Here is a 24,935-nt window from a genome sequence, read left to right as displayed (position 1 = left end):
TCTAATGGCAACTGTAGATTCATCATTCTAGGCCACTTTTCTGCTTGATTCCAGGCTCTCTCTGGAACGACTGAAATATTTACAGCACCCAAACGTGTTCCAAGAAAAATAAATGCTCTGCTGAGTGTGGTGGAAAGAAAAGTGGGTTGTAAGTCGGGAGGGGAGGCAGGAGCCCAAGAACCACCTGGACTCTAATGTGACTGTGACCTCTCGGTGGCCTTGCTCTCCTCGTCTGTATTAAGGAGGCATTGCTAGTGAGTGGTTTCAACCCATGCTTGTTGGAGCCCTGCATGCCTCGGGCAGTGAGGCAAGGTGAGGGAGAGGGGTCGGGGGAGGAGGAGGGGGAGACAGCCGCAGACTTGAGCTAGAGCGTTCAGCTTTGATCGTCACACCTAATAGCCAAAATTCAAAATTCAAAACCACTGAGTCAGATGATCTTTAAAGCCATTTCCAATTTTTCAGTCCTGGTGTTTTCTGCTTCAGTAGTGCCCCCTCCATCGCTGAATGAGGGCGTGGCTTAAGAGACGCTGCTTCATCCTGGGGCCTGTAATTGCATCTCCTACTTCCTAGGTCAGTGGTTCCCAAATGGGGGTGATTCTGCTCCCCACCTCCCCAGGGGACAGGTGGCAGTGTCTGGGGATATTTATGGTTGTCATAACTGGGGGTGCCCAATGGCATCCAGTGGGTAGAGGCCAGGGATGCTGTCAAACATCTGACAGTGCACAGGACAGTCCCCACAGCAAAGGGCGAGCCAGTCCGAAATGTTAGTAGCACGGAGGTTGAGAAACCCCATGTCAGACCATATAAACTGAAGAAAGAACGCTCACGGGTGAGGTGGGAGGACTCCCATCAGTTCTCCCTCTGCCCAGCCCAGACTGACAAGGCAAGTCTGCTCTCAAGCCCTCCGGACCAAGAACTGCCCCCGTCTTGGATCTGGGATACTGGAACACCAACACCCTGGGGACACGGGCACACAGAGCCCTTCAGTTACTTTCTGGAAAGACACTTGTATCACCTGACACACGAGCACTTGTACTGGCCCAAGGTTCAGCCTGGACCAGGCGGTGGCGATAGTGATACAAACATTCAACTTTTCACTTGCTCGTTTAACGAATATTTATTGATTACTTACTATGTATTGAGAACAATTCTAGGTGTTGGTGAAATCGCGGTGAATAAAGCAATGTCTCTGCCTTTATAAAGCTTTCTAGTCGGGGGGAGTCAGCACATATAAGACTTGGGAGGTAAGGAGTGCTGTAAGAATTACCATGCAGGGAGGGGTGTAGAGGTGAAGCCACTCTGTTGAGGCAACATGGCAGCAAAGTTCCGAAGGCTGCGGATGTCTGAGGGGGAGCGGGGTTCCAGTCGACAAGAGCATCCAGACCAAGTGAGCTGGATGGAGCCATGCTGCATCCCAGGACTATTCGCAGCAGCTCAGGGAATATGCAGGCGCCTGCAAGAAGGTGGGTGTTCCCAGGGCTGGGTCTCCGGTCCCTGGTCAGCCCAGCCAGGTGTTCAGATTTTATTCTGAGGGAGATGGAAAGCCATTAGAGCATGTGGAGACAGCATGAACGGATTTATGTTTTAAAAGCAAAAAAACAACCGAAAAACCGTTTGCCAGATTTCAGTTGTCTTGGCCGCTCCACCCATCGTTTTCAAAGGAGCAGTCTCAGAATGTTCACACTTTCTCTTTTTGCATTTAAAGAACAGAACAAACACACGAAACAGCAGCCTGCCTTTCATCATAAAGGCCCTCCCGATATTCTAAGCCAGAGATTATTACGGCTGGTTTTGTCAGCCCCGAGAGGCCAGATGGAGCTGAGTTCTGAATAGCTTCAGACTATGGAGAAGTTCTCAAGTTTAATAAAAGAAATTAATGCAAATTCATTTCATTTGAATAGAAGAAATTCCTTGCCACACATCATTTTTAGCAGAGAGATAGGTTGGGGTGAGATGAAATCAAATCCCAGAGCCTGCATTCCAGAAAGGCTAGGATCACGGATTAATACTGGAAGTCCAAGACTGGCAGAGGCTATGCTATCCATAATTTATTCATAAATTGCCAGCTCTTCCCAGACAACTTTTCAAATAAAACGTGACACTTGTTTAAATATTTACTGGCTTGTTGACCCATTTTTTTTGTTGTTGTTAATTAGAATTTTTTTTAAAAGAAAACAAACATTGTAACAGCAAATTAATCCAGACAGCTCTGACAGTGAGATTGCTCAGTCAGGCTACGGTTAAGCGTTGTTGTGATTTACTAAAATTATTGTATCTAAGGGGAGAAATCAATTAGAAATATCAGAAATAGTCTCTGAATGTAAAAAGGTTAAGGCCCGCCCTTACCCTCGGTCTGTGATTATTAAATTAGCACAATAGATGTAAAAGCATTTGTTTAAAATACAAAGAGATGTCAGTGATTGTTTTTCTGTTATTTTCCCTGAAATGTGTGTTTAGCCCCAGACCTCCTTTTCCTCCAAGAAGTGGTTGGCTGAACAATTCTATAGCTGGTCCTATAAAACAAAAAATCTATTTTAAGATGTTGCACTGGAGTCCTTTGCCTTTTTATAACTTTTAAGGGCTCTTTACTTTTCAGTAAGTGCCTTCAGATTCAGTTAACCCTTCCTATCCACTCCCCTCTGGGGCTCCAGTGAAGCCAGGCTTAGAGGACCTTCAAGATCACAGTGACAGACGGGTTTTATGTGTGCTGACTTCAGGCCTGGGGGCTCCAGTTGCCCTTGCCAAGGAAGTTGACTCAGAATGTCTCAGCAAAAAATGTCTGACCCCCAGCAGGACTGTGGCCATTGGCTACCATGCAAGGATGCCTGCATCAGCCGGGCTGGAGAAGGGGGGTCCACAGGGAGAGAAGCTGTCATGGAAAGGGAGTAACTTTCCCTTTGGTGGCCACAGGATCTCTCTAAATGGACTAGATTTAAAGATAGTGTTGCAGCTGCAGGATGATGTTAATAACAATGGAATGTCAGTTAGCTCATTAGAGATAGCTAACGATGGAAAGTGCATTTAATCCTCACAAAGGCCAAAAGAGGTAAATAATTTTGTGACCCGCTTATCTCTGATGCTGAAGCCAAGGCTCAGACGTCCCGCTGACTCTACTGCTCCCCTTCACTAATGTGCCTGAGCCGGTGCTCCCAGCTGGGGAAGAGGAGGTGCCACACCCTGACACCCGGAGGGTCCCCTCGACCCCTGTGATGCCGTCACCAGGGCATCTCCTGGGGACAGCAGCCTCTCCCCTCTCACATAAGCCCTGTGGCAGGTCAGCAGTCTAACCGGCGATGCAGTGAATTAAAGATAGCTTCCAATCCTTTGCCACCTCTCTGTCCAAAAACTGAAATCTACGGCCATTCCCTTGGAAGAATGAGGGCTGGCCCTTTGACTTACTGTGACCACTGGAATGTGGCGGGAGTGAAACTGTGTCACTTTCCAGGCTTGGCCTTAGAGATCCCCAGCTTCTGGTTTTGTCTGTATGGAACACTCCCTCCGGGAACCCCGCCACCAGGCAAGAAGAAGCCACAGAGAAGAGACCACCTTGTTTCCCACGCTCATCTACAGCCCCAGGTGAGTGCCCAGCCGGCAGCCAGCAGGAACTGCCAGCCCCACGAGTGAGTCATCTGGGATGTTCCAGCCCATTTGATGACACACAGAGCAGAAGAACTGCCCAGCTGAGACCAGACAAGTCCAGCTTCATATAAGACAATCAGCGCTGGTGACAGTTGTTGTTTTAAACCACTGAGTTTGGGGGTAGTTCGTTTCACAGCAGACGATCATCAAAACAGTTTGTTTATGCAGAAGAATAGCCTCTTGGACAGGAAAGATCCGGAAGGTGTTGTATGTGTGGTGCACCTGGCTCTGAGGTGACGTGGCCAGCTGGGAGCTCTCCGCTGGCGAGATCCTTCTTTCGCATCTTGGGTAGGGCATCTCTGGGGAGGGCTGTGTAGGGAGGAGAGGCACCTGTGGCCCCCACTGGGGTATAGCACACGTGTTTCTTTCCATGGCACTCCTAGAACACCCTCATTTCTGAACATCCAGTTATCTCCAGGAGCCTGGAGAGGCACTTGACTAAAGCAAGGGGACAGATCTGTCTACCCCAGGATTAGGGAGAAGAGAGTCTTAGAATTGATACCCAGTGAGCTTTCAGGGGCTGGGAAAAAAACAGCAGCTCTTTTCTGCACAACCGAGCTTTTTTAAAAAAATATTTTTGTTGTTGAATTGAGATGTCATGACTGCCCCTCTCTCTTTGGCAAGCTACCGAATTACTCCTGCTGAAGTTATTGTGAGAGTTAAGTGCGAACATATACGGACAGTTCTCAGCACAGCCCCTCTGTGGTTTAGGTGCTCAATACATAAATGCCCTTTCTGAATTTATAGTGGTTTTTGTTTCCACGTTAAAGTGGATCTTGACTCTATAATACGTTTACCTCTGAAAAGGCAGCTAATTCTGATGTGTTATATTAGGTGAGCCTATTCAAGCGTTATCTTCAAACCCGTTGTTTGGACCTCAGGCAGGATCTATGGGACTTTCCCTAAATCAAAGTGATCATCATAAAGTCATAAGAGGAGGCAGACAGTCTTCATCCATGATGCTTTTTTTAGCTGAGTAAAGGCTCTTTTTAAAACTATGCTGGCATCATCATTTTTTTCAACCTGACCTTCGGCAAAAGGCAAGATGTTTGCCTGCTGTTGGGGTCCATTAGCCTCTCATCCACTGTAAGTGGACAGGAGGTCCCAGATCCATTTACACCTGGTGAAGAGGCTTGCTTACCCCACTTGGTGTTTATAGCTTCGTGCTGTGCGTCTGTTTCCCCACAGACGTGGGGCCATCGGGGTCTCTAAAACCCTCCTGGCTTCCGATCAATTACCACGGCAGATTCGCCAGGCTTCTGAGTTTTCCAAGAAAACTGAACACCCTTGCACTCACCCCGTGGACTAAATCAGAGCCCGCTTTGAACTCTGGAAAACAAAATTTCTTTTGGGGTTGGCTTGGAGAGGCAAAGGGAGGGCTGTAGTTCTTTTTCGTTTGTTTGCTTTTTGCAAGAGACACAACCCCAACATTACTTTTTCTTTTCCCCCAAAGAGTTCGAGGCGATGAGGCTGACACGCTGAGGTGGGACAGAAGTTCTATTTCTGCAGGTTCCTTAAGGCAACAAAGGAAGCTTAGCAGCCATGGGAGTCTGCTTAATGAGCAGGTTATACAATATTCATCGTGTTGAGTTTAACTCTTCAAACAGAAGGTCTAATTGCGAAACGAAATAAAAGCAGCTGAACTGCAGATGTTAAGACAACAAAGCTCGGAAGAACTCCCTCTGTTGATAAAGCTGCCCTTTCGCTGCTTCCTTTACTAACTGCCACAGTGAATCTCTGTCCTCAGCAGCTTTTCCCTTTAGCTCTGTTCTAGCTGAGATGCTACGGGGTCTAAGGGGGACACTGAGAGGCCTGGCACCACCCTCTTCTCAGAGGATTATTTTCCTGGTGCCCACAGAGGGAGGGGTGCTGTCGTATTCCGCTTCAGCCCAAACAAGGCTGCTCTCGCCCACCCTCCTGACATGCTCAGTCTCGCCACCGTCACTCCTGGCAACCGCATCCCCTGTAGGTTCCCTGAAGGACACTTCCATCCGCCTGTGGCAATACTGGGTGTACAGGTAGCGAAGGCCAACGGCCATGGCCATGCCCAAGGTGGCCGAAAGGCCAAGCAGGATTCCCAGCTGCGGGATCCGGAGCTGGATCCCCGAAGGGGCACTGGCTTCATCTGGCCCAACCTCAGGCCTTGGGTTGGTCTTCCTGGGGTGTCCCACGCCAGCTTCTCTGTTGCCCTCCCCCACTCTTCGCTCCTTGTGCTTTGACTGAGGCAAGAAGCTAGCAGAGGGCCTGGATGCCTTTGACTGGCCACCGGCAGTGGGTGGCCTGGACACGGCAGGGACTTGGAAGACAGGGGTTGTAGGGTCAGCCCCATTCCCAGTGAGTGCTTCAGAGGACCAGAGGCGAGGACGGGTAAGATGGACAGTGTGCAGAGGAGGCCTCATTATGGTCCTATTAGAGGCCTTCATCTTGTCCTAGAAAAGCAAAGGCAAAAAGAGAAATCAAAGGAACTGGTCTGCCCCCAAGCAGCCACTGAACTTTGCAACTCACCTGAGTTCCTTAAAGAATCCCGGGCAGCGGCTGAAAGCCCAGCCTCAAGCTTGCTCTTTTAAAAACTCAAAGTAAAACACTCAAGCAGATAAATATGTGCTTGTTATTGATGGGGACGGGGAGGCTAATGGAAACCCCACAGAGAGAGCACGGGGCCAGTTACAGGAATAAACTTAGGGTCCTTTAAGGGGCTTCCAGACAAATATGGGTGACTGTTGTCTCCAATGGCTGAAAGCTTTGAGTGTGGCTTTTTATGCTAGGACCCATGCAAGAGGGACCATTTAATCTTTCTGTAGGTTCCAATAAATTTGAGTAAGGATATTACACCATGTTTTATTTTGTGTTCCTTTTAAGACTTCAAAGGAAGAGTAAATCACTGGGCATGTACATTTTATATTGCCCATTGATCTAACCTCTGGGACCATATATGGTATTTTGAGGCCAATGTTGTTATGAAAGAGAGGGTTTGGGAGGAGGAGAGAGGAATTATTAACCAAAGCTAAGTGGGAAAACAAATCACTAAAACCATCAATTTCTATAATTATCGATAACTTCAGAGACACTGCATATAATGGAAGGCTGGTATTGATTGGGAAAAGATGCTGTGTATTTACCATACCCTTGCCTCCTTCGCTCTGATTTTGGCTACTAGTCTAATAGCTCTGATTTCCCAGCCTGGAACTTCCCACTCTGAGGTCAAAAACACCAAACTGTCTGTGCACGCACAACCATCACCTGTTCCCCTCCATCCGTGGGCAGGCAAGTTTCCAATGAATCAAAGCTTGGGTCATTCTGAGGCCTAAAGGGAAGGAAAAAGGGGCTGAGAAGGCATCTCTAAGTATTTGGATCAAAAAGAAACCTTTCCCACCGCTGCTTGGGTATACTGACACAATCATATTCCTTGGAAACACTCCTGAGTTTGTAACTGGGGGCTGGAGAGGGAACGGGGGGAGTGAGGTGAGTGAGGATGGCAAACTCCCTGAATGCTTTTGTTTATTTGTATAAAATGTATATTTATAGGTTATAAATGTATCCATCTAAGAATAGAGCCTGTATTTAGATTTTATTTTATTTATAGCAGCACCTCAGAGACCAACCCTCTATTTAAGAGTCCAGTTTCCCCAGATGATTTACATACCCCAACCTCTGACCAGTGGCCCTTCTGCAATCAGTGTTTCTCACGCACTTAAGAATAAATATTAGGGAGGAGGCTATAGCTCAGTGGTAGAGCGTGTGCATAGCATGCATGAGGTCCTAGGTTCAATCCCTAGTACCTCCATTAAAATCAATCAATCAATCAATCTAATTACCCACTCCCCCCCAAAATAATAAATATGGTTGAGATCTTTTTCGGTCCAACTTCAAGAAGGTTCCATTCCCTCAGCACCCTAGTGTTTGGCCTCATTCCAGCACCTGCCCTGACTGGCCCACCCCTGGCCATTACCTGTGATGAGGGCCAGGGCTGGAAGCAAGGTTCTCTGGAGAGAATCTCCCAAGGGCCACAAGCCTCTCCAGCCCATGGATGTCCAGGGATGGTTCTAGGGTTGGGCTGCTGTCCCCGCGGGGTTGCTGGCCATCGCTGACTACAGCAGCTGTGTGTGAAGATGGTTGGAACAGAGTCTCTGGACCCTCAAGAAACTCGGTCGCCCAGACGCTGGCAGGAGCGGGATCTAAGCTGTCCTCTTCTGCGGCTCCAAGTAAGGTCACAACAGAGACATCTGCGCGCTGCTGAGGAGGAGCAATGGGGAGGCTGGCAGGTAAGCGAAGGCCCAGAGACACTGCAGAGAGAGAGGAGAATGTCTCCCTTGTACTGATTAGCGCACGTGACCAAGACAGTGGGCTCAATGCTTAAAGACTTTAATGCACGTGAGGACAGACCATTAAGTGTGAGCCCCTCACAAATGTCACCATAGGGATGACCTTCCCAGTAATAGAAGCCCCTGACCAAGCAGCAAAGCACCCCATTTCTTTTGTCTTTTTAAAGAGTAAGGGGGGAGGGATAAATTAGGAGTTTGCAATTAACAGATACACATTACTCTATATAAAATAGATAAACAATACGGTCCTACTGTGTAGCTACTGTACAGGGAACTATATGTAATGTCTTCTAATAACTTACAATGGAAAAGAATCTGAAAAAGAATATATATATGTATAGACTAGATAAACAAGATCATACTGTATAGCACAGGGAAACATATACAAGACCTTGTGGTAGCTCACGGCGAAAAAAATGTGACAATGAATATATGTATGTTCATCTATAACTGAAAAATTGTGCTCTACACTGGAATTTGGCACAACATTATAAAATGACTATAACTCAATAAAAAATGTGAAAAAAGAATATATATATGTATATGTGTAACTCAACCACTTTGCTGTACACCTGAAACTAACACAACATTGTAAATCAACGAGATTTCAAAAAAATTAATTTTTTAAAGAAAAACAAACAAATAAATAAAGAATACACTCTTGGCCCTCTGGGGCTTGTGCATCCTTAACAGTCACCCATCAGAGAATCCAGAAACCACTGCGACCCGTCTAGTTTTTCTCACCTCTGCCTAAAACTGCTTCTTGCTGGGGAAAAAAAAAAAGGTGGAATCCCAGAGATCACAGATTTTTGAAAGCCCTAGACCTTTCTTGTTGTATTAGTAATGCTAAACGTTTCCCCAGCTATGATGAGGACCTGAGCCTCTGCTCGGGGCGGAGGTGGGATCCCTGCCCTCCACTGCCTCCTTTCCGGTCTGTGATGGGCTCACATGATGGCCCGGAACATTGGAAATAACTTCACCCAGGGCTGCAGACAAACCAGTCATGATCTGAGTTCAACGTTTCGCTCTGCTAATTTCTGATTTGGGGCAAGTCCTCCAGAGCATCAGTTTCTTCTTTTGCAAATGTCAGCAGTAATGGTACCTCCAGCACAGGACTGTTGAGGAGGTAAAGTGAAATCAGCGATGTAGACGCATGAAGGGCTGCACCCGGTACAGACGCATCCCACACTGAGGGTTTCCCTCGATGATGATTAGAGTGACCACGATGCTGTTCACCAAAAAAATGCTGGCAGAAGTTTCTATGCCCAGGGGTCCAACTGGGTTGGATTGAATTCTCTCTCTCTCTCTCTTTTTTTTTTTTTGGTGACACTTTGCTCTAATGTCTTCATTTCTCAAAAATAGCGAGACTGGAGTGAAAAACGGAGAAGGCTTACACAGACACATAGAATTTAGCACAAATTCTGGCAGTTTTAACTCCTGCCTGAACTCCAAATGCACGTGGACACTTTCCCACACAGCCGGTGTGTGCTGAGCATCGTTACTGGTGCTGGAGATGCAGAAGTGATGCGGACTGGTAATTGTTGTTTCTGAATTTAAAATCTAGGAGAACAGACTCTTCGATGTGCAACCTTATAAATCACAGCGTGATGAGAGCTTTAATCCAAAGCTAAAGAAAGCAATTACATTTGCCTACCAAGAAGTAAGGGGGAAAGTTTCACAAGGGAGATATTTGAACTGACCTTTTAAAGATAAATAGTTCATCATGAGCAACAGTTCAGTTTAAGGAAATGCCACAAAGCAAAACATGGAGTTACAAAAGTAGGTCATGCCTAGTGGAATCAGCATGACCTCAAAGTGTCCCCGAGGTCTGCTGGAAAGAAGGTTGAGAAACACAATATACTATATTCCCAGTGGGAAAGTTTATAATTCACATTTGCCTACTGAAGTCTTCTTACAGTTAAGAAATCTATTTTACTTTGTCAGATGACACCTCCTCCAACGTGCCTGTGCGTGCATCACACACATGGACTCGCTTTCCTTTGGGAAACAATGGGGCTTGGGTGGAGGAATGGGCCGGAAAGCAGGCAGGAGCAGAGGGGAGGAATGTGAGCGGCATAATACAGACTCTACCCCGTGGCTGCTGAGATTAGGGTTGGCCACCCCCTGGGGGACAAGGTTCCCAGGGTCAGCCATCAGAGAGGCTACAGGACCAACAGCACATATCTTTCTGAAGCCTCCCTTCTATTCATATTCACACTGAAACATGACAGGGATGAGAACGCAACATCTGAGCGATGTGTTACCCGGAGCACAAGATTTCAAACACATGTTGTGTATGCGGGGTCTTCTTCAGGCCGCACTCTTAGACCCTGAGACCTTCTCTCTGGTTTTAGGAGCATCTTGGTGGAAAGGTTGGAGGAGCAGTGCTGGCCAAGGGGAAAAAGACAAAGGTTTGGGTCACAGGCAGGGATGGGAGGTGGCCCAGAGTTGGCTCTGGGACTGTGTCTGCTAGACTAGCATAGTCAGGGATTCAGATCGGATCCCAGTCTTAACACATTAGGCAGGAATAAAGGAAAGAATAAAGGAAAGTGGGATCTAACAGATTAAAGGTTGGATCTTCTGTGCGGGTGATTGGATGCCTTTACAAATGCATCCGCGGGGAGCACTGGTAACCAGAAATAAATAATGCAAACGAGTTCTATTTCACCAGGAGTTTTCAGGTAGGTCAAACATTCTCTAGCCAGTTAGGTATTTTTTTCCCCCATTGTCTATCTTTGTTTATTTGTTTGTTTAGAGGGGGAGGTAATTAGGTTTATTTATTTTTAATGGAGGTACTGGAGATTGAACCCAGGACCTCATGCATGCTAAGCACACACTCTATCACTGAGTTATACCCTCCCACTTATTTTTGTTTCTTTGTTTTTTCAGAAGTACCTGGGCCAATGGAGTCTGAAGTCCTGTGACGAGCCAGGAAGAAGATCCATTGCCCTCAACACAGCCTCTCATTCCTGGTTCTGTTCTCCAACCCAAGCTGCAAAGAGCCATCTACCTACCTTGAAAAGTAACAATAAAAACTGGATGAGCTTTTATTAAAAAAAAAAAAAAAAAAAAAGGCTGGATTCTTTCTTTCTCATGCTCCTTGGGTAGCCTCGGGGGCCTGGGGAAAAGAGCTGAAATATTGCAGTGATTGGTAAGCAGGGGAAGGTATGTGCTGTTTTCCAGTTCTGCAGCTCAGTTCCAACGCTCCACCCCAGGACCCAGCTTAATCTGTGAGGTTGAACTGGACAAAGTGTATTTGCTGCAGCAAACCCAGCACTTGCAAGCATCCCGCCAGCCCCGCCCACAGCTGTGTGATCACATTCCCAGGAACTGTTGCAGTCAGCCAAGGCCAGTATTCCTTGTGTCCCAGGAGCTGGAAACTGATAGTAGTCACTCCTAAGTGAAAATCAGTAACTATGAAAATAATGCTATGGACCAGGAGAGTGCAGACGGTGGAGAGCTGTACCTGGTGGGGTTCCTTCCATACCCTCCGGCCTCTGCCTGGGGGTTGGCATCCGTGAACTGGGCTCCACGTGGCTGTCAGAATGGGCTCTGCTGTGTGTCTGTTGAGACACAATAGATGATTCAATCCTTGCCCAGTAAACGAAATATGACTGGACGACTGATAAACTGTGGAAAAAGAAAAAGAAAGCAGAGAGTTTCGAGGATTTAGTGTCCTTAAATCACACCTTGGACCATCCTTATAGAAAGGAGAGAACAAACAAGAAAAGAACACAAGTTTACCTGGAGAGAAGAACTTAGAGAGATGATTGTGTTACCCCTTGGGTGACTTCATTCTTTTTAATAACAAAAACTCAAGAGCAGCCAATAATTAAAAGAGGTGATGATAGGTACAAATCAAGACCCCTCCTGAATACATACAGTCATTAAGAACCTCACTGGGTTGGGGGTAGAGCGCAAGCTTAGCATGCACGAGGTCTGGGGTTCAATCCCCAGGACCTCCAAAAAAAAAGAAAAAAGAATCTCATTTGGACTAAAAGGTGTCTTCTAGAACTGCGTTGACTCAAAAGGTTTCATTTTCAACTTTCTTTACCGTGACATCAACTGAATTACTCCGTTAATTGAGAATTTTGTAATTCTGTTGTACAATTGTCTAACCCCATTGGAATTGTAAATTCAATTGAAAATGAGAGATAAATCACTAACATTCTAAATAACATTTTGAATACATAATGCCTTTCTTCAGGGAAAAGTCATTTGCACCAACATTATCTCATTTATCCTCCCCAAAATTTCACCAAGGTAGGGATTATTGACAAGTACCATTTTTCTCACTTTAAGTATTCAGAAGGCAATTATGAAAATGTGATTAATTTAGCTGAGGTCACCCAGAGAGTTAAGGTGCAAGCAAAAGTCATGGTTCGTCTATACGTTCTTAAGGTGGGAAACGGTCCCAGGAAGTGAGAGAGCACGGGGGGACTCGGGAGCCACTTCTGATCAGTGACTGGGCCCCTTTGCCTGTCAGATGGAGATAATAGCTTCTAAATGACTTCCTCGGTAGCACAGAGCAGCTGAGATGGTAAATCTAAAAATAGCAATGGAGGTGATTTGGGAAATAAAAGTAATGGTACAGGTTGAAGGACTTCAGACAGGACACGTCCCCTGCATTGGCTCTGTACCAAAGGCTGGGCACAAGCTGGGTACACCACCAGTCGAGTGGGTCCTGGCCTTTCTAAGTGGGGTTTTCCCTTTGCTGTCCTGCCTGCGTTAGGCCACCAGGAAGGGATGGAAAGGGGACCCTGAGAGGCGGGGACCTCATCCCTCATCTCTCACTGCTCCCCAGCACAGAGGGGACAACCTAGAAGGGAAGCGTTGGGTCTGGGTGCCTCCTTCCCCTTCGGCACAGCCACCCTCTTCTCTATATGAGGGTGTGGGGAAAAGACAGAGGCCAACACACACCCTTTCTTAAAAACCAAACCAAAAAAATTCACTTTCTTGGTAAATGTGAATGTTTGAAAAAGATGACAAAGCCAGTGTCTCATTTTGAGTAACAATGACACTTTAATGGCGCGCACGGGTGCCAGGAATTGTTCCAAGCACTTGGCATCTGTTGGGTCTTTCATCCTCACCCAGCCCCACGAGGTGAGTCTGTTGCCAGCACCCCCATCTGGGGGACAGTAAGCGGGGGCACAGAGATGTCCGTGGAGTGTTCACAGTCTGTCTGACTCTGTCTCTCCTTCCTGCTCTTCCATCAGTAGCTCTTTTGTCCCCTAGAGAGAATTTCCCGGAGAGGCTGGCCAAAATTCATCTGTGATTCTCAAGAAGGAGGGGAAATCCCACACTCCTGGAGCACAGAGAATGGCAGAGAGAGGAATTGGGGGCGGTTCTTTTTTAGTCATCCTTGGAATAGACTCTCTAGCTGGGGCAGCCCCAGGGACCCTGTCCTTGTCATACAGAGGGGGTGGCAGGCGAGAAACAAGAAGGAAGGGAGGAGAAGCCCCCTGTCTCCTAAGGGGAAGTTCAGTTACTAAGAACCAGAACTTGACTCTCTTACAGGAACCTGACGTCCCCCACGGGCTGGGCGGGGGCCTGCCACTCGAATGACAGGTGTCTCTTCCGGGACTTGTCCGAGTGGGTGACACTGTTGGCCTCTTCAAAACAAGTCATCAGTTTGGAATGAGGAGGAATGAAAACAAAAGTGCCCACTATTTGATGATCCGACACTCTTCGGGCCTGAAGTAGAAATCCCATGAAATCACGACTGCTCTTCACAGTCACTGCAACAGAAAACAGCCATTCAAGGTGAACACGCTGGACGTAGCTCTGCCTGGTGATTTTATGTGAGTGCTTTCAAGACAAAAAGCTTAGGACCAGTGCAGCCCCCAGAAAGTAAACAATTCATTAGGGAAAAAAAAAGGTTGACGTGCTACTTCATACCCCAAATAAATTCCATTGGGACCAAAGATCTGTAAAAATGAAATATTGAAGAACTAGAAACAGTGGTTTGGCTTGCTTTTGGTTGCTGTTTGTTTTGTTTTAGTTTTTGCTTCAATACTGGAGTTAGGGGTGCCTCTCTAAGCAAACCCCAGTAGCCATTAAGGAAAAGATAATTTCTTAAAATTCTCAATATAGAAGAAATTTTTAAAAAAAGATAAATTGAGAAAAGTATTTGTAAGATACAAAACAGATAAATATACAAAGAGTTATGGTGAATCAATAAAAAGATGACCAAATTGAAAATTATCAGTAGACACAAACAGAAAAAAAAAACAAGCTCAATCATGATTTTTAAAACAATTTTAAATGACATACTAGTTTGTACCCCTAATATTAACAAATTTCAAAATGTGTCATTATAACCAGTATTGCTATGACAACAGAAAAACTAGGGCACTCACTCAGTGATGCGAAAAGTATACCATGAAACTCTTTGAGGGGGTAACTCGATAATATTTTCCATATGTAAACTGCAGTTACCTCTGATTAGATGCTACCACATGGATGCACCTAGAAACATTACAGTCAGTAAAATAAGCTAGGCTCAGAGTGACAAATAATGTATGAGTCCATTTATTTGAGGTACCCAGAGTAGGCAAATACAGGTTCACACATCACATGTGTGTGAGAAATAAGACTTTTTCCTGTAGGTCATATGATTGATTTAACTGGTTTCCTATTGATGGATATTCGCTTTTTCTAATTTTGCACTATGAACAATTTTGATGGACATCCTTATACAGAGAACTTTTGCTCATTGTATGGGTCAGGATTCTTTCAGTTGCAAGCATCAGAAAAGCTGATTTACAGAAAGTTAACTAATGAAGACATTTAATTCCCTCTCCTAAGTCTGGAAGTGGAGTTTCTATATTTGGTGAAGCCATTCAATGACGTTAAGATCCTAAGATGTTTCCATTTTCCTGCTCCGCCAGCATCAGTGAGTTGGGTTTTCACGCCTTGGTCACTGGACAGTCTCAGGATGGCTGCCATAGCTGTAGGCTTCACACTGGTATCAAAAGTGGAATAAAGGGTCTGTGGGAGAAGGTAACTATACTCACATCTTATAATAAAGACAAAATAATTTTTATTTTTTATTTTATTTTTTTAAATTGGGGATTAATTTTTTAAAATTGAAGTCTAGTTGATTTACAATGTTGTGTTAGTTTCTGGTGTACAGCATAGTGATTCAGTTATAATATATGTATTCCTTTTCATATCTTTTTTCAATATAGGTTATTATAAGATATTGAATATAGTTCCCCGTGCTATACAGTAGGAACTTGTTGTTTATCTATTTTATATATAGCAGTTTTTATCTGCAAATCCCAAACTCCCAATGTATGCCTCCCTACCTCCTTTCTCCCCGGTAACCATAAGATTGTTTTCTATGTCTGTGAGTCTGTTTCTGTCAAAACAATTCTTTATAATAATGCAATTTGTGCCCCCTTCTCTTATAAAGGTTAATATCAATGTAGAAATTAGTTATGTGGTTTTCATGATGCAAGTATTTCCTGCTTATTTTCAGCCACATAACTGCTGCTTGGGAAGAAGCCAAACATCAGCCCAGGAAGCTCCCGCCTGGGGCAAGAGCACAACTTGGATTTTGCCACTAGGGCACTGGGGCTCCTGGGGGGTCTCTCAAAGCCTCTCCCACACGTACCTGGAACGGTGTCACCTGGTGAGTAGGAAGACCTGCCAGTGAGAAGGGTGATGGGGTGAGTCCTCGGGTTCTGAGGGTGCGCGGGGCTGTGCTTGGGCTGCATGTCCACGCAGGCCCCCGAGCCAGCCCCGGGGGAGAAGGCAGATGAGCAGGACACCAGGCAGAGGGCCACACAAGCCCAGCCAGGGAGGGCGGCGGGGACCCTCATCCTGACCTTTCCCTGGGTCACGAGAAACAGCAGCTTCAATCCATATGCTATTTAGGAGAACGTTGTGACGTGCTTTTGACTGTGCCTGACCTGAATCCCGCACTGCCTTTAAATCTGAAATACCTCTGGGGCCGCCTCTCCTGATCACCAGCATTCAAGGTCAGGATCAAAAAGACAGACCAGACTATAGGAAGTGTTTCATTTCTAAACACTTACTTTGAACCTCTCTTCCTGTAATTTTCTTATAAGCCTGCTTCTTTTTAAAGAGAGGATATACTAATCACATCAAAGAAATAAGACCAGAAAATGTTTGTGTCCTGACATGGACTCTTTACCAGCTGTCTGATGTCTAAGGGCAGTGTGAGCTGTAATGCATCATTGCTGACGTGAGACATCCAGCATCCCAGTGTGGGCAGGCAGCACGGCATACGGTGGCTCGGTTCAGCATCTTATCTCCCTAATTGCGAATTACAGAGTTAAATGCTACAAATCTGCCGACTCTCAGTTACTGACAGGGGATTCTTAAATTTGCAATGCTTTGCTATCACCTCGTCCTTTCTCCTGTTGATTGTTTTTCATTATTTTACTGCTTTTTTCCGGAGAAGGTAAGCAGGGAAAGTTATACCCAAACCCTATACCTTGTTAAATATTCTGGCAACCCCCCACCCCCGCAAAAACCCCAAAACAAAACACCTGGTTCAGGAATTAAATAAACAAACAAGTAAATATAAAATGATTGGGTAAATAACATTTACAATGTAAATTTCATTTTTGTTTACACCTCTGTGTCCATCAACAGAAAGAATTGAAAGTTTCCTGTGTCAAAGAAGTTCACAGATGAAAATAAGGTGAAAGATAGCAAATAAGACAGGTGAAGGCTCCCTGAATCAATATTCAGGACTACCAGGCATTCTTCTAAAAAAAAATAGCTGTGTGTTTTTACAGTCCTAGGCATCCGTATTTTAAAAGCACTGCTAATACTTTGATCTAAGGAGCAGTGCAAGGCAACATCAGCCCTCCTCTCTAATAAGTTGGTCTTAAAAGGTAAAAATAAATTGTAAAAATTTAGTGAAACTAGCTCTAAAAGCGGAAGGCTAAAAAGATAATCCAGATGACCGAGTAATCGAGTGTCATCCACTCCCACCCTCTTTCACACACCATCCCACCACCAGCCTTTATATTGACAGACACAGAGGGAGAGAGGCGGTAGGATCTGTAACTCAAATCTCTCAGACTTGTCCTAAAGAGTCCTTCAGAGCATACCGTTCTCTGCTAAGTTTGCTCTCCACAAAGCAGTAAAAGTAAAAACCTCTACCCAACAGGAGGACATTCCTACAGACTCCCAGACACATTAAAAGACGAGGAACAATGAGCTGTAAAAGCATCTTCTCAGCTGAGGGGACTCAGGGCCTCCCATTTCCGTTCAGAAGGGCCACACAGACACCACCCCGTGAGCCCACTGGCGGAAGGTGGTCTCCTCTCCCCAAAGGCGGATCAAACACAGATGCCTAAGGAGGAAGTGGAGTGAGGACCACGTCCCACCGATCAGAGCTGAAGCCATATACACATTTCTTCCTTCCCTTCCTTAGATCTCAAAGTCTACTTGAACCAGAAAAACACCCACTTACCCAGGAAGAGACTCTCCTCCAGGCTTGACGGAACAGCTTCTCCTCTCAGCGCTGCAAAGACACATCCTTTAAACAAATCCTTTCTTCTCCCTTCAGTTTCTCCTCAAATGGGCAGGATGACAGCTGTTACCACTAATCCTCAGCAACCCCAGGAACTGTCCCTCCGAGTCCAAATCCAGTCTTAATCACACTGAGTTCTCTAAGACCACGTCCACATCCTCACACAGTTTCCACGTCAACATTGTTCAAGCCGCTGTGAAGAACTGGAAAGAATTGGGACCGGTTTTGCACACGACCGCCGCTGGCATCCTCAGCAGGACACGGATGCCCTCCTCTTGGTCTGCCTTTCAAGGGGTGAATGATCGCATCGAACAAATCTCAGCATTCTCTGCTTCTGAGTGAACAAAGGCTGGAGAAGGTGTCCCCAGTGAAGTGAGACTGAGGCCATCCATGACCAGAGATGAATGCTTGGTACAAAAAAGTACCACCTAGCGCACTCCCTCCCCACCAATAGCGCCGGGGTCTTCGCTCATCCGCATGCGCACAAGGATCGCCCAAGACACCGGACAACAGTGCAGAGCCTCAGGTCAGCGGTTCTCACAGTGGGGTCCCCAGAACACGACATCAGCATCCCCTGGGAACTTGTTAGCAACGCAGATTCCTGGACCTGACTCCTGACCTACGGCATCAGAAATCTGGCCCATCCGTGGGACTGAGCAGTCTGTGACTCAGGCGATGCTGACGTGAGCGCCACTTGAAGAACGCTGGTGCAGATTCCCCGGGCTCCTTTCCAGACCTTGTGAAATCAGGTTGTGCAGGAGAGAGTTCTGGAAATCCGTATTTTTGTAACGCACCCAGGAGACAGGAGACTCCTTCGAGCAGGCAAGCTAGGAAAACACTGAGTTGAAGAATCACCACAAAATCAGTAAAACCACCAAGGCTCTTGGGGCCCCATCCCACCTGGGGTTTAGTGATAAAGAGTTGGGCTTCCCAAAGGACACTGGGCTCACTATAAGCGTCACGAATATGGGTGTCTGAACACCGACTTTCATGAGATTAACTGTGAGAACCCAAAATCTTTGTCAAAGTTACATTTGAACTGCATTTAAAACAGTGAGCAAAATTTCCCCTGACAACCAAGAATGGAGAATATTCTAGAATAAGAGGAATGCCTTTTACTACACGCCCCTGACTATAGTCTCACTGTTCAAAGGATGGTCTGTGGACCAGCAGCACCAGCATCACCCGGGAGCTCATTAGAAATGCAGACTCTCAGACCCCCACCTCAGAGCCACTGAGTTGGTTTCTGCATTTTTGCAGGCTCCCTAGATGATCTGTATGCAAGTGAAGGCCCGGAAGCACGGCTCCAGGGAAGCGACCCAGATCTCAGTCCTTGGGAGAGCCCCTCATACCCTGTGACGCCACCCCTCCCACCATGACTGGTCAGAGGTGGCCACCTTACCCGAGACCAGCCAAGCACTGGTGGGGCAGCAACCAGCCAGACTGCCTTGGAGAATCGAGACCTTTTGAGAAACAAAGCTCGTCTAAGCCAAAAGGCTAAGAAAAGTTAGGACTGGAATAGGGGACATACAGGGCCAACCTGAATGTCATTTCCAGGAGCTCGCTCCCTGTCACATCCTTCTTCCCTTGTTTGGAACTAATGTGAGAGCGCTTTCGTGGGTTTGCTTGTTTGTTTTTGTTTTCCACCTCTGAAACTTGACCAGGGAGTCCTGAGAGGGGCCTGGCGTGTTTGAGACATGCCTGGAAAGAAGGTTCTAGGGAGAGGAAAGCCAGGCTGGAAACTTGTGGCAACCAGACACTGAGGGGATTTGCACATCATAGTAAGGAGGGCCGGCCATGATGGGTGGGAAGGAGGGAGCTAGCGTGGCTGTGTAAGCAGCAGAGCAGTAGGACGGCAGTGGGAGTCCAGAAGACAACTTCGGAAGAGCTGGGGAGGGAGACCAGGGGCTGTGGAGGAGGCCGCTGTACTGCAGGTCCAACGAAGGATGAGGCGAACAGTAACCATGAGGACAGCGAGAAGGCAGGACTCAGGAGGTCACTGGGAGGCAGATGGGCAGGATTTGGTGACCGACTGGATGCAGGTGTCCTAGCAAGAATCCCAGCCCAGGAAGTGCTGGGTGCATGGGATGGGGGCCGCAGAGCTAGCAGCAGTCGGACGTTAGACCCAGTCTCCACACCAGAAAATACTAATGAAATATAAATAAAATGAGTGACGTAATGGGCAAACCACCAATTTAGAGAATACAGTTCTAGCCCCATCATGTCTGTTTGGGGTCCAAGTTGCTCGGGCCGCCAAGGTAAGTGGAAGGGAGACCTTCTGCTCTGTAGACCCCCTTCCTTGGTGAGGATCTAGTGTACCCCATACAGGGGGGAATCTCAGGGATTGAATCTGGCTCCTCTGAGCCTCTGTCTCACCAGGAGGGAGGAAATCTCAACCTTCTGTTAAGTCAGGAGAGAATCTGGGGGGCCCAGAAAACTAGGGGGAGGGCATTCCATCACCACTCTTATCCTGGTTTTCCAAGGTCACAAGGTCACCGGAAGGCTGCTGCTCAGATGCATCCGTGCACAGAAGGGTTCACATCTCAAGCCAGGCTGGGCTCTGACGTCCCCAGATGCACTGTGTGACCTTGGCCCTCTGAGGGTCTCCCACCCCCTTCACTGGGTCCCACACGACTGGGGCACAGATTCCTGCTGCTGGGAAAGGGGAGACGTGGCCTACCTCTTCTTCACCCTCCTCCACTCCCTTCCTAGTTGTGGGGACCACAGACTCTCCCCCGCCACTCCCCCCTTCCCCAGGTCACCTGACATAATCCACCCACCACAGAGAGAGGGATGACGTTCCAACACCCCTGATGGAGGGGTTCTCAAAAGGCCAGCCTCTCGGTTAAAGGGGGTGGCCAAGAGCTGGAGAGAGCACACGGATGGCTCAATAAATAATTCTGCCATTCACCCAGGTACTAAGAGTTCCTGTTGTTGGAAACCAGAGGAACACCTTATCTGAGACAGGACCCTCATTGCCTGCACTACCACAGCCTCCACTGAGCTGGCTGCACACCCTGGGCCACTCTCTCCACTGTTTGCAAATTGGCTCATGAATCCTCATGACCCCAGAAGGGCCTTACTACTATTATCCCATTTTATAGGGTAGGAAACTGAGCCACAGTATCTACTAAGTTGGCAAAGATCCTAGAGCTCCCAGGCTGTGATGGTCCCCACAGCTCTGCCACCGACCCCCTTTGTGTAACCGCATCTAAAATTGAGGATAAAAATCATTCCTGTACCTGCATTTCCACGTTCTTGTGAGGTTCCCAAGAGGTAATAAATAGGAAGCAGGGAGCACTCAGCACAGGGTTGGATACAAAGGAAGGGCTCAAAGCACGTTTCTTTGGGGGAGGAGAAAGCCGCAGGCTGAGCTGCAGAGAGGCTGGAGCCGGTGCACAGAGAGGACAGACTTCTGTGCCAGGCAACCCTGAGAGGGTGGGAGGGTGTGAACAGGAGGAAGCAAGAACCAAATTAGGGCTAGAAAGAGGGCATCCAGCATCCTGGGCTCCACAGGCATTCCTGTCACCATCCGATCCTGGTGTGCAAGGAAAGCTAGAAACCGTTGCTTTTTGCTTGAATCTGCTGGAGTCATTTCACACTAGCGATTTGGCTGGACTTGATACATTAAGAAACTAAATTGTTACATTAACATCCCATGGCTTGGACTAGAAGAGTTACACTAATGCCTTACATAGGAAAAGTGATGCATTTCACAGTTATAAAACAGCAGCTGTGTCCTTCGGTAAATCACATAACATTTCTGGGTTGCCTCTGTATAAAATAAAAGGTCTGAATTAAATGATCTCTTAGATTTCTTCCGGCTAGAGAATTATACATGTTTAAAGTTTTATTTTAGTCCTGAAGGTATAGAATGCGCTACTCTGAAAGCATCTGGGATAATGGTGACTAAGTCTGGCATTTGAAGTCGGCCACGCCCACACCGCCCATCTCCCCCCTGGTTTGGGAGCAGCCTTGGAAAAGTGTTTCTAAACCTTCATGAATCCTCAGAGAGGAAGGACCTGCCAAGCTCATCAGCCCAATCCCATCTCTGGGACATCTTCATTTTCAGATGTCTCTGAAAGGGAGAAGTGGAGAATATGCCTTTGGAGAATGCCACTTTTATCCCTTTTTCAAGCCTCGGTCATGAATTTCCGTTGCCATTGATAAGTGTTTGCGGATGGACATTGGCTATCCTAGCATCAATCCCGTGGTGAGTATTGTAATATTTACATAGATAATTTTTTAAAAACCCTACAGATTTCTGGAGTGCTGGGACACTCAGTGTGAGAAAGGAGAACATTTTTCACAGTTTTCTTTAGATTCAACTTTAATTTACTGAAAAAATGGGACGTTGATGGACATTATATGTACATGTAGCCAACTTTTGACTTTTGCATCCTTCTCCATGCTTCTGTGCACTTTCTTCCATTTAAAACAAAAAGAATGGTTTGGTGCTTTTTTTTCCTCCCCAATTATCCTCTCCTGTATTCTCCTTTTTGAAGAAATGTACAGACAAACAGGACTTTAATCAATATTTGAATACTTACTATTTGCAAAGCCATACTTAAAAAGACTCAGCCAATGCAAGAGAGTACTGGCAGGATCTCTTCTCTCTAGGAGTTAACGTTTAACTTGGGATGAAGTGGCGAGATGTAGAAGAAAGAAGTCAGACAGCAAGGTAGTCACGTGGCCTTGGTAAGGTAATTAACATTGGTGAGCCTCAGTTTTCCCATCTGTGAGATGGGGAGGCGATTAGATTTCTCACAGGGATGCTGTTAAGGACTAGATGTCCTTGCACAGTGATGCACAGCAATACATCCCAGCTCTAATCAGAAGGAAGATTAAAGCCAGATTACCAGAATTTAGAGCAGAGAGAGAGGTGTTTCAGTCTTAGAGGTTAGGTGGGATTTGAGTCTATAGAGAGGGGTAGTAGAACATTCAAAGCAGGAGGGAGAGCTTGAACAGCGGTGTGAAAGTGGGAAGAAACAGATGGTGTTTGTTGTCATTATCCAGAAAGAAAGTGAGGCAGACCTGATGGAGGGTGATGGAGACAGTGATGTTGATGCGAGGAGATGGAAGTATAAAGAAGCAGTAAGATTGGGAGACTGTTTGTATGGAGAGAAGGGAAGAGTTTTTAAAAATTAGTATTTAGAAAGCCCAAGTGAACCAATAACCTATATGTGAAATAGGGGAGATGGTGGTGTTCGATCTTAGACACACTGGAAATGCCTTCTTAGCATCACTCACTCCTTGGCCAACCTTTACTAAATGCCTACTAGGTGCAGGCAGGCCATGTGCCCAGGGCTGGGCTCCCAAGATGGATAATAACCCAGAGCACCTGCCTCCCCAGGGCTGGTAATAGAGCCGCGTGCATCAGCAGATAATCACAAAAATACGTGGTAAATGATCAGGAGAGACAGGATCCCATATTACTGCAGCAGCACAGAAAAGGAGCATCTGGGGGTTGGTCAAGAATTTTCTTTTCCCTTTTCAAAACACCCAAACATTCACATCTTTTGATTGGATGTGAGAAATTAGTCTCCAAGATTGGTCTTAAAATAATTCAGGGACATCTACGTTAATGAATCTTTTGTAGCATATTTTTTAATGGAGGTACTGGGGATTGAAACCAGGACCTTGCACATGCTAAGGATGTGCTCTACCACTGAGCTATACCCTCCCTGCTGTAGCATTTTTTTGAGTCCTACACTACACAATTTCTTTATCTTCATGCAGCCACTTGGTCCCCGACACTGCCCTGAATTGCAGCTGATCAGCTTTGTGTGTCCTCTTCTCTACCAACCTGGCTCTAAACCCCTGGAGGGTAGGAGTCATCTTAAAATTGCTCAGCTCCAGTACATAGCACAGTGCCATGCTTCCTGTTAGGTTATCTGTTACATAATGTAGCACAGACAGAAACTAAGGAAGATCAAGGTGCATGCATCTCTCTGTTCAGAGCTCTGTGTGCTCCATTTATGTTAATCATCCTTCTTCTGTTGCAGAAAAACGTGTTACAGCTCAGTGTTATAGTTCAGTTGTGACAGCAACCTGGATCCGGGCGAAAGACCAAGCAGCACTTGGAGAGTAGGAGAACTCAAGGTTTATTACACCAGCGGGGCCAGAAAAGTTAACACTCCAAGCTCTGGACTCCGTCTGTAGGTTTACACAGGCTTTTGTAAGCTGCCAGTTTACACTTTGCAACGTCATATGCAAATAAGGTATAACAAAAGTTGACTAATTACAAACAAGCTTTGTAGAAATGGACCAATCAGGAGGGAGAGAAATAACCAATCAGGAGGGAGGGAAATGGACCAATCAGGAGTGAAGGAAATAACCAATCAGGAGTGAGCTCAGGGAACCACTAGAATTTTAGGGGTAAGTGCCACTTTCTTAGAAGTAAGCTGTTTCAGAGGCGAAAGTGAGATAGAGCCTCTGGGCCAGGGAACCGGATGGTGCTGGCAGGACAGTAGTGGCCCTGCCTGGGGGTCCTGCCTGTCTTTTTTATGGGGCTTCCCGCCTCACTTCCAGCCTTTCCAGGGAAGCAGGAATAACAGCTCCCATTTATTGAGCTCTTACTCTATGCCAGGCGCACATGGAGCTCTGCTTCTATGAATTCATCTCATCTTTACAAGGACCCCATAAAACTATGTATTAATATCCTCCCCACTTTTTAATAGATGAGGCATAGAAAGGTGAGAATAACTCGTCTGAGGTCACACTACTCACAAGAGGAGGAGCTGAGTTGTAAACCCCTGCAGAGACCCTCTGGAGTTCGTGCCCCCAACCCCTGAGCTGTTAAACTGCCCTTGGATGTTCCAGAAAACTGAAGCACGTGGAGAGCAGGGGGTTGCGATGGTTCTAAAGAGCAAATTGAGGACGGTGGCAAGACTTAAGTCTCCTGCTTCTCAGACCAGGGTTTGGAAGGCCCTCTGTGTAGGTAGGACATCCAGCGAGAACTTCGCGTCCCTGAGGACCTTGCATCCTGACCTTCCAGAAACGGGCAAACCCACTTCTTCCAAGTACACAGGGGAAAACCTGCAGCGTAACTGGACCTGAGGGAGCCTCAGTCCTGAACACTGTCCAGTGTTTTCCTTCCTTCCATCCACGGCAGGTTTTCTCAAATTAGAGAACATTTTTCGAATTCTAAGGATGTATTTTCTTTACCCCCCCTTTCTCTCTCTCCCTTTTTAAAATAAAGACGGCATTGTGTTTGTTCAAGTACCTAACATCATCCTTCACTTCCACACCCTTCACACTGCCTTTTCCCATCACAGAAGCAGTCACATCCTGCAGTTTTATCCATCTCCCCTTATAGAAACCATCCAAGCCTCTTATCCAACCTGCAGCAAGAAGCAGCAAATTGTTTGGTTAGCACCCCAGCTCTGCCCTCTCTTGGCAGTGGGGTCAACCAAAATCTTTTAATGTGAAAGCCCTTCATCAAAAGTAAAAAATTTTTT

At 46.5% G+C, this 24,935-nt stretch overlaps 1 protein-coding gene across 1 annotated transcript; it reads right to left on the bottom strand.

Annotated features, from left to right (window-relative positions):
• Positions 1-4,722: 4,722 nt before the first annotated feature.
• On the bottom strand, positions 4,723-17,632 carry REELD1 (reeler domain containing 1). The gene is made up of 7 exons (XM_032464448.1): positions 17,416-17,632; positions 15,580-15,799; positions 13,477-13,699; positions 11,428-11,591; positions 7,589-7,922; positions 6,880-6,943; positions 4,723-6,068 (listed from the first exon to the last, which is right to left on the bottom strand). Exons 2-7 carry the CDS (start codon positions 15,785-15,787, stop codon positions 5,469-5,471), a joined length of 1,593 nt encoding a protein of 530 aa, XP_032320339.1. The 5' UTR covers positions 15,788-15,799; positions 17,416-17,632; the 3' UTR covers positions 4,723-5,468.
• Positions 17,633-24,935: the final 7,303 nt, after the last annotated feature.

The sequence above is a fragment of the Camelus ferus genome, chromosome 2 (genome assembly GCF_009834535.1).
Source record: "Camelus ferus isolate YT-003-E chromosome 2, BCGSAC_Cfer_1.0, whole genome shotgun sequence".
In the NCBI taxonomy this organism is placed as follows: domain Eukaryota; kingdom Metazoa; phylum Chordata; class Mammalia; order Artiodactyla; family Camelidae; genus Camelus; species Camelus ferus.
This window is presented reverse-complemented; position numbering and strand designations above follow the sequence as displayed.

Bases quoted from the DNA above. Each gene is read 5' to 3' on its own strand.
- REELD1 (XM_032464448.1), bottom strand. From the start codon at position 15,787: ATGAGGGTCCCCGCCGCCCTCCCTGGCTGGGCTTGTGTGGCCCTCTGC. The intron at 7,923-11,427 runs GTACAGCTCTCC...CTCTCTCTGCAG, and splicing joins TATGGAAGGAACCCCACCAG to TGTCTCTGGGCCTTCGCTTA. The intron at 6,069-6,879 runs GTGATGGTTGTG...TTGCTTTTCTAG, and splicing joins CCACGGATGGAGGGGAACAG to GACAAGATGAAGGCCTCTAA.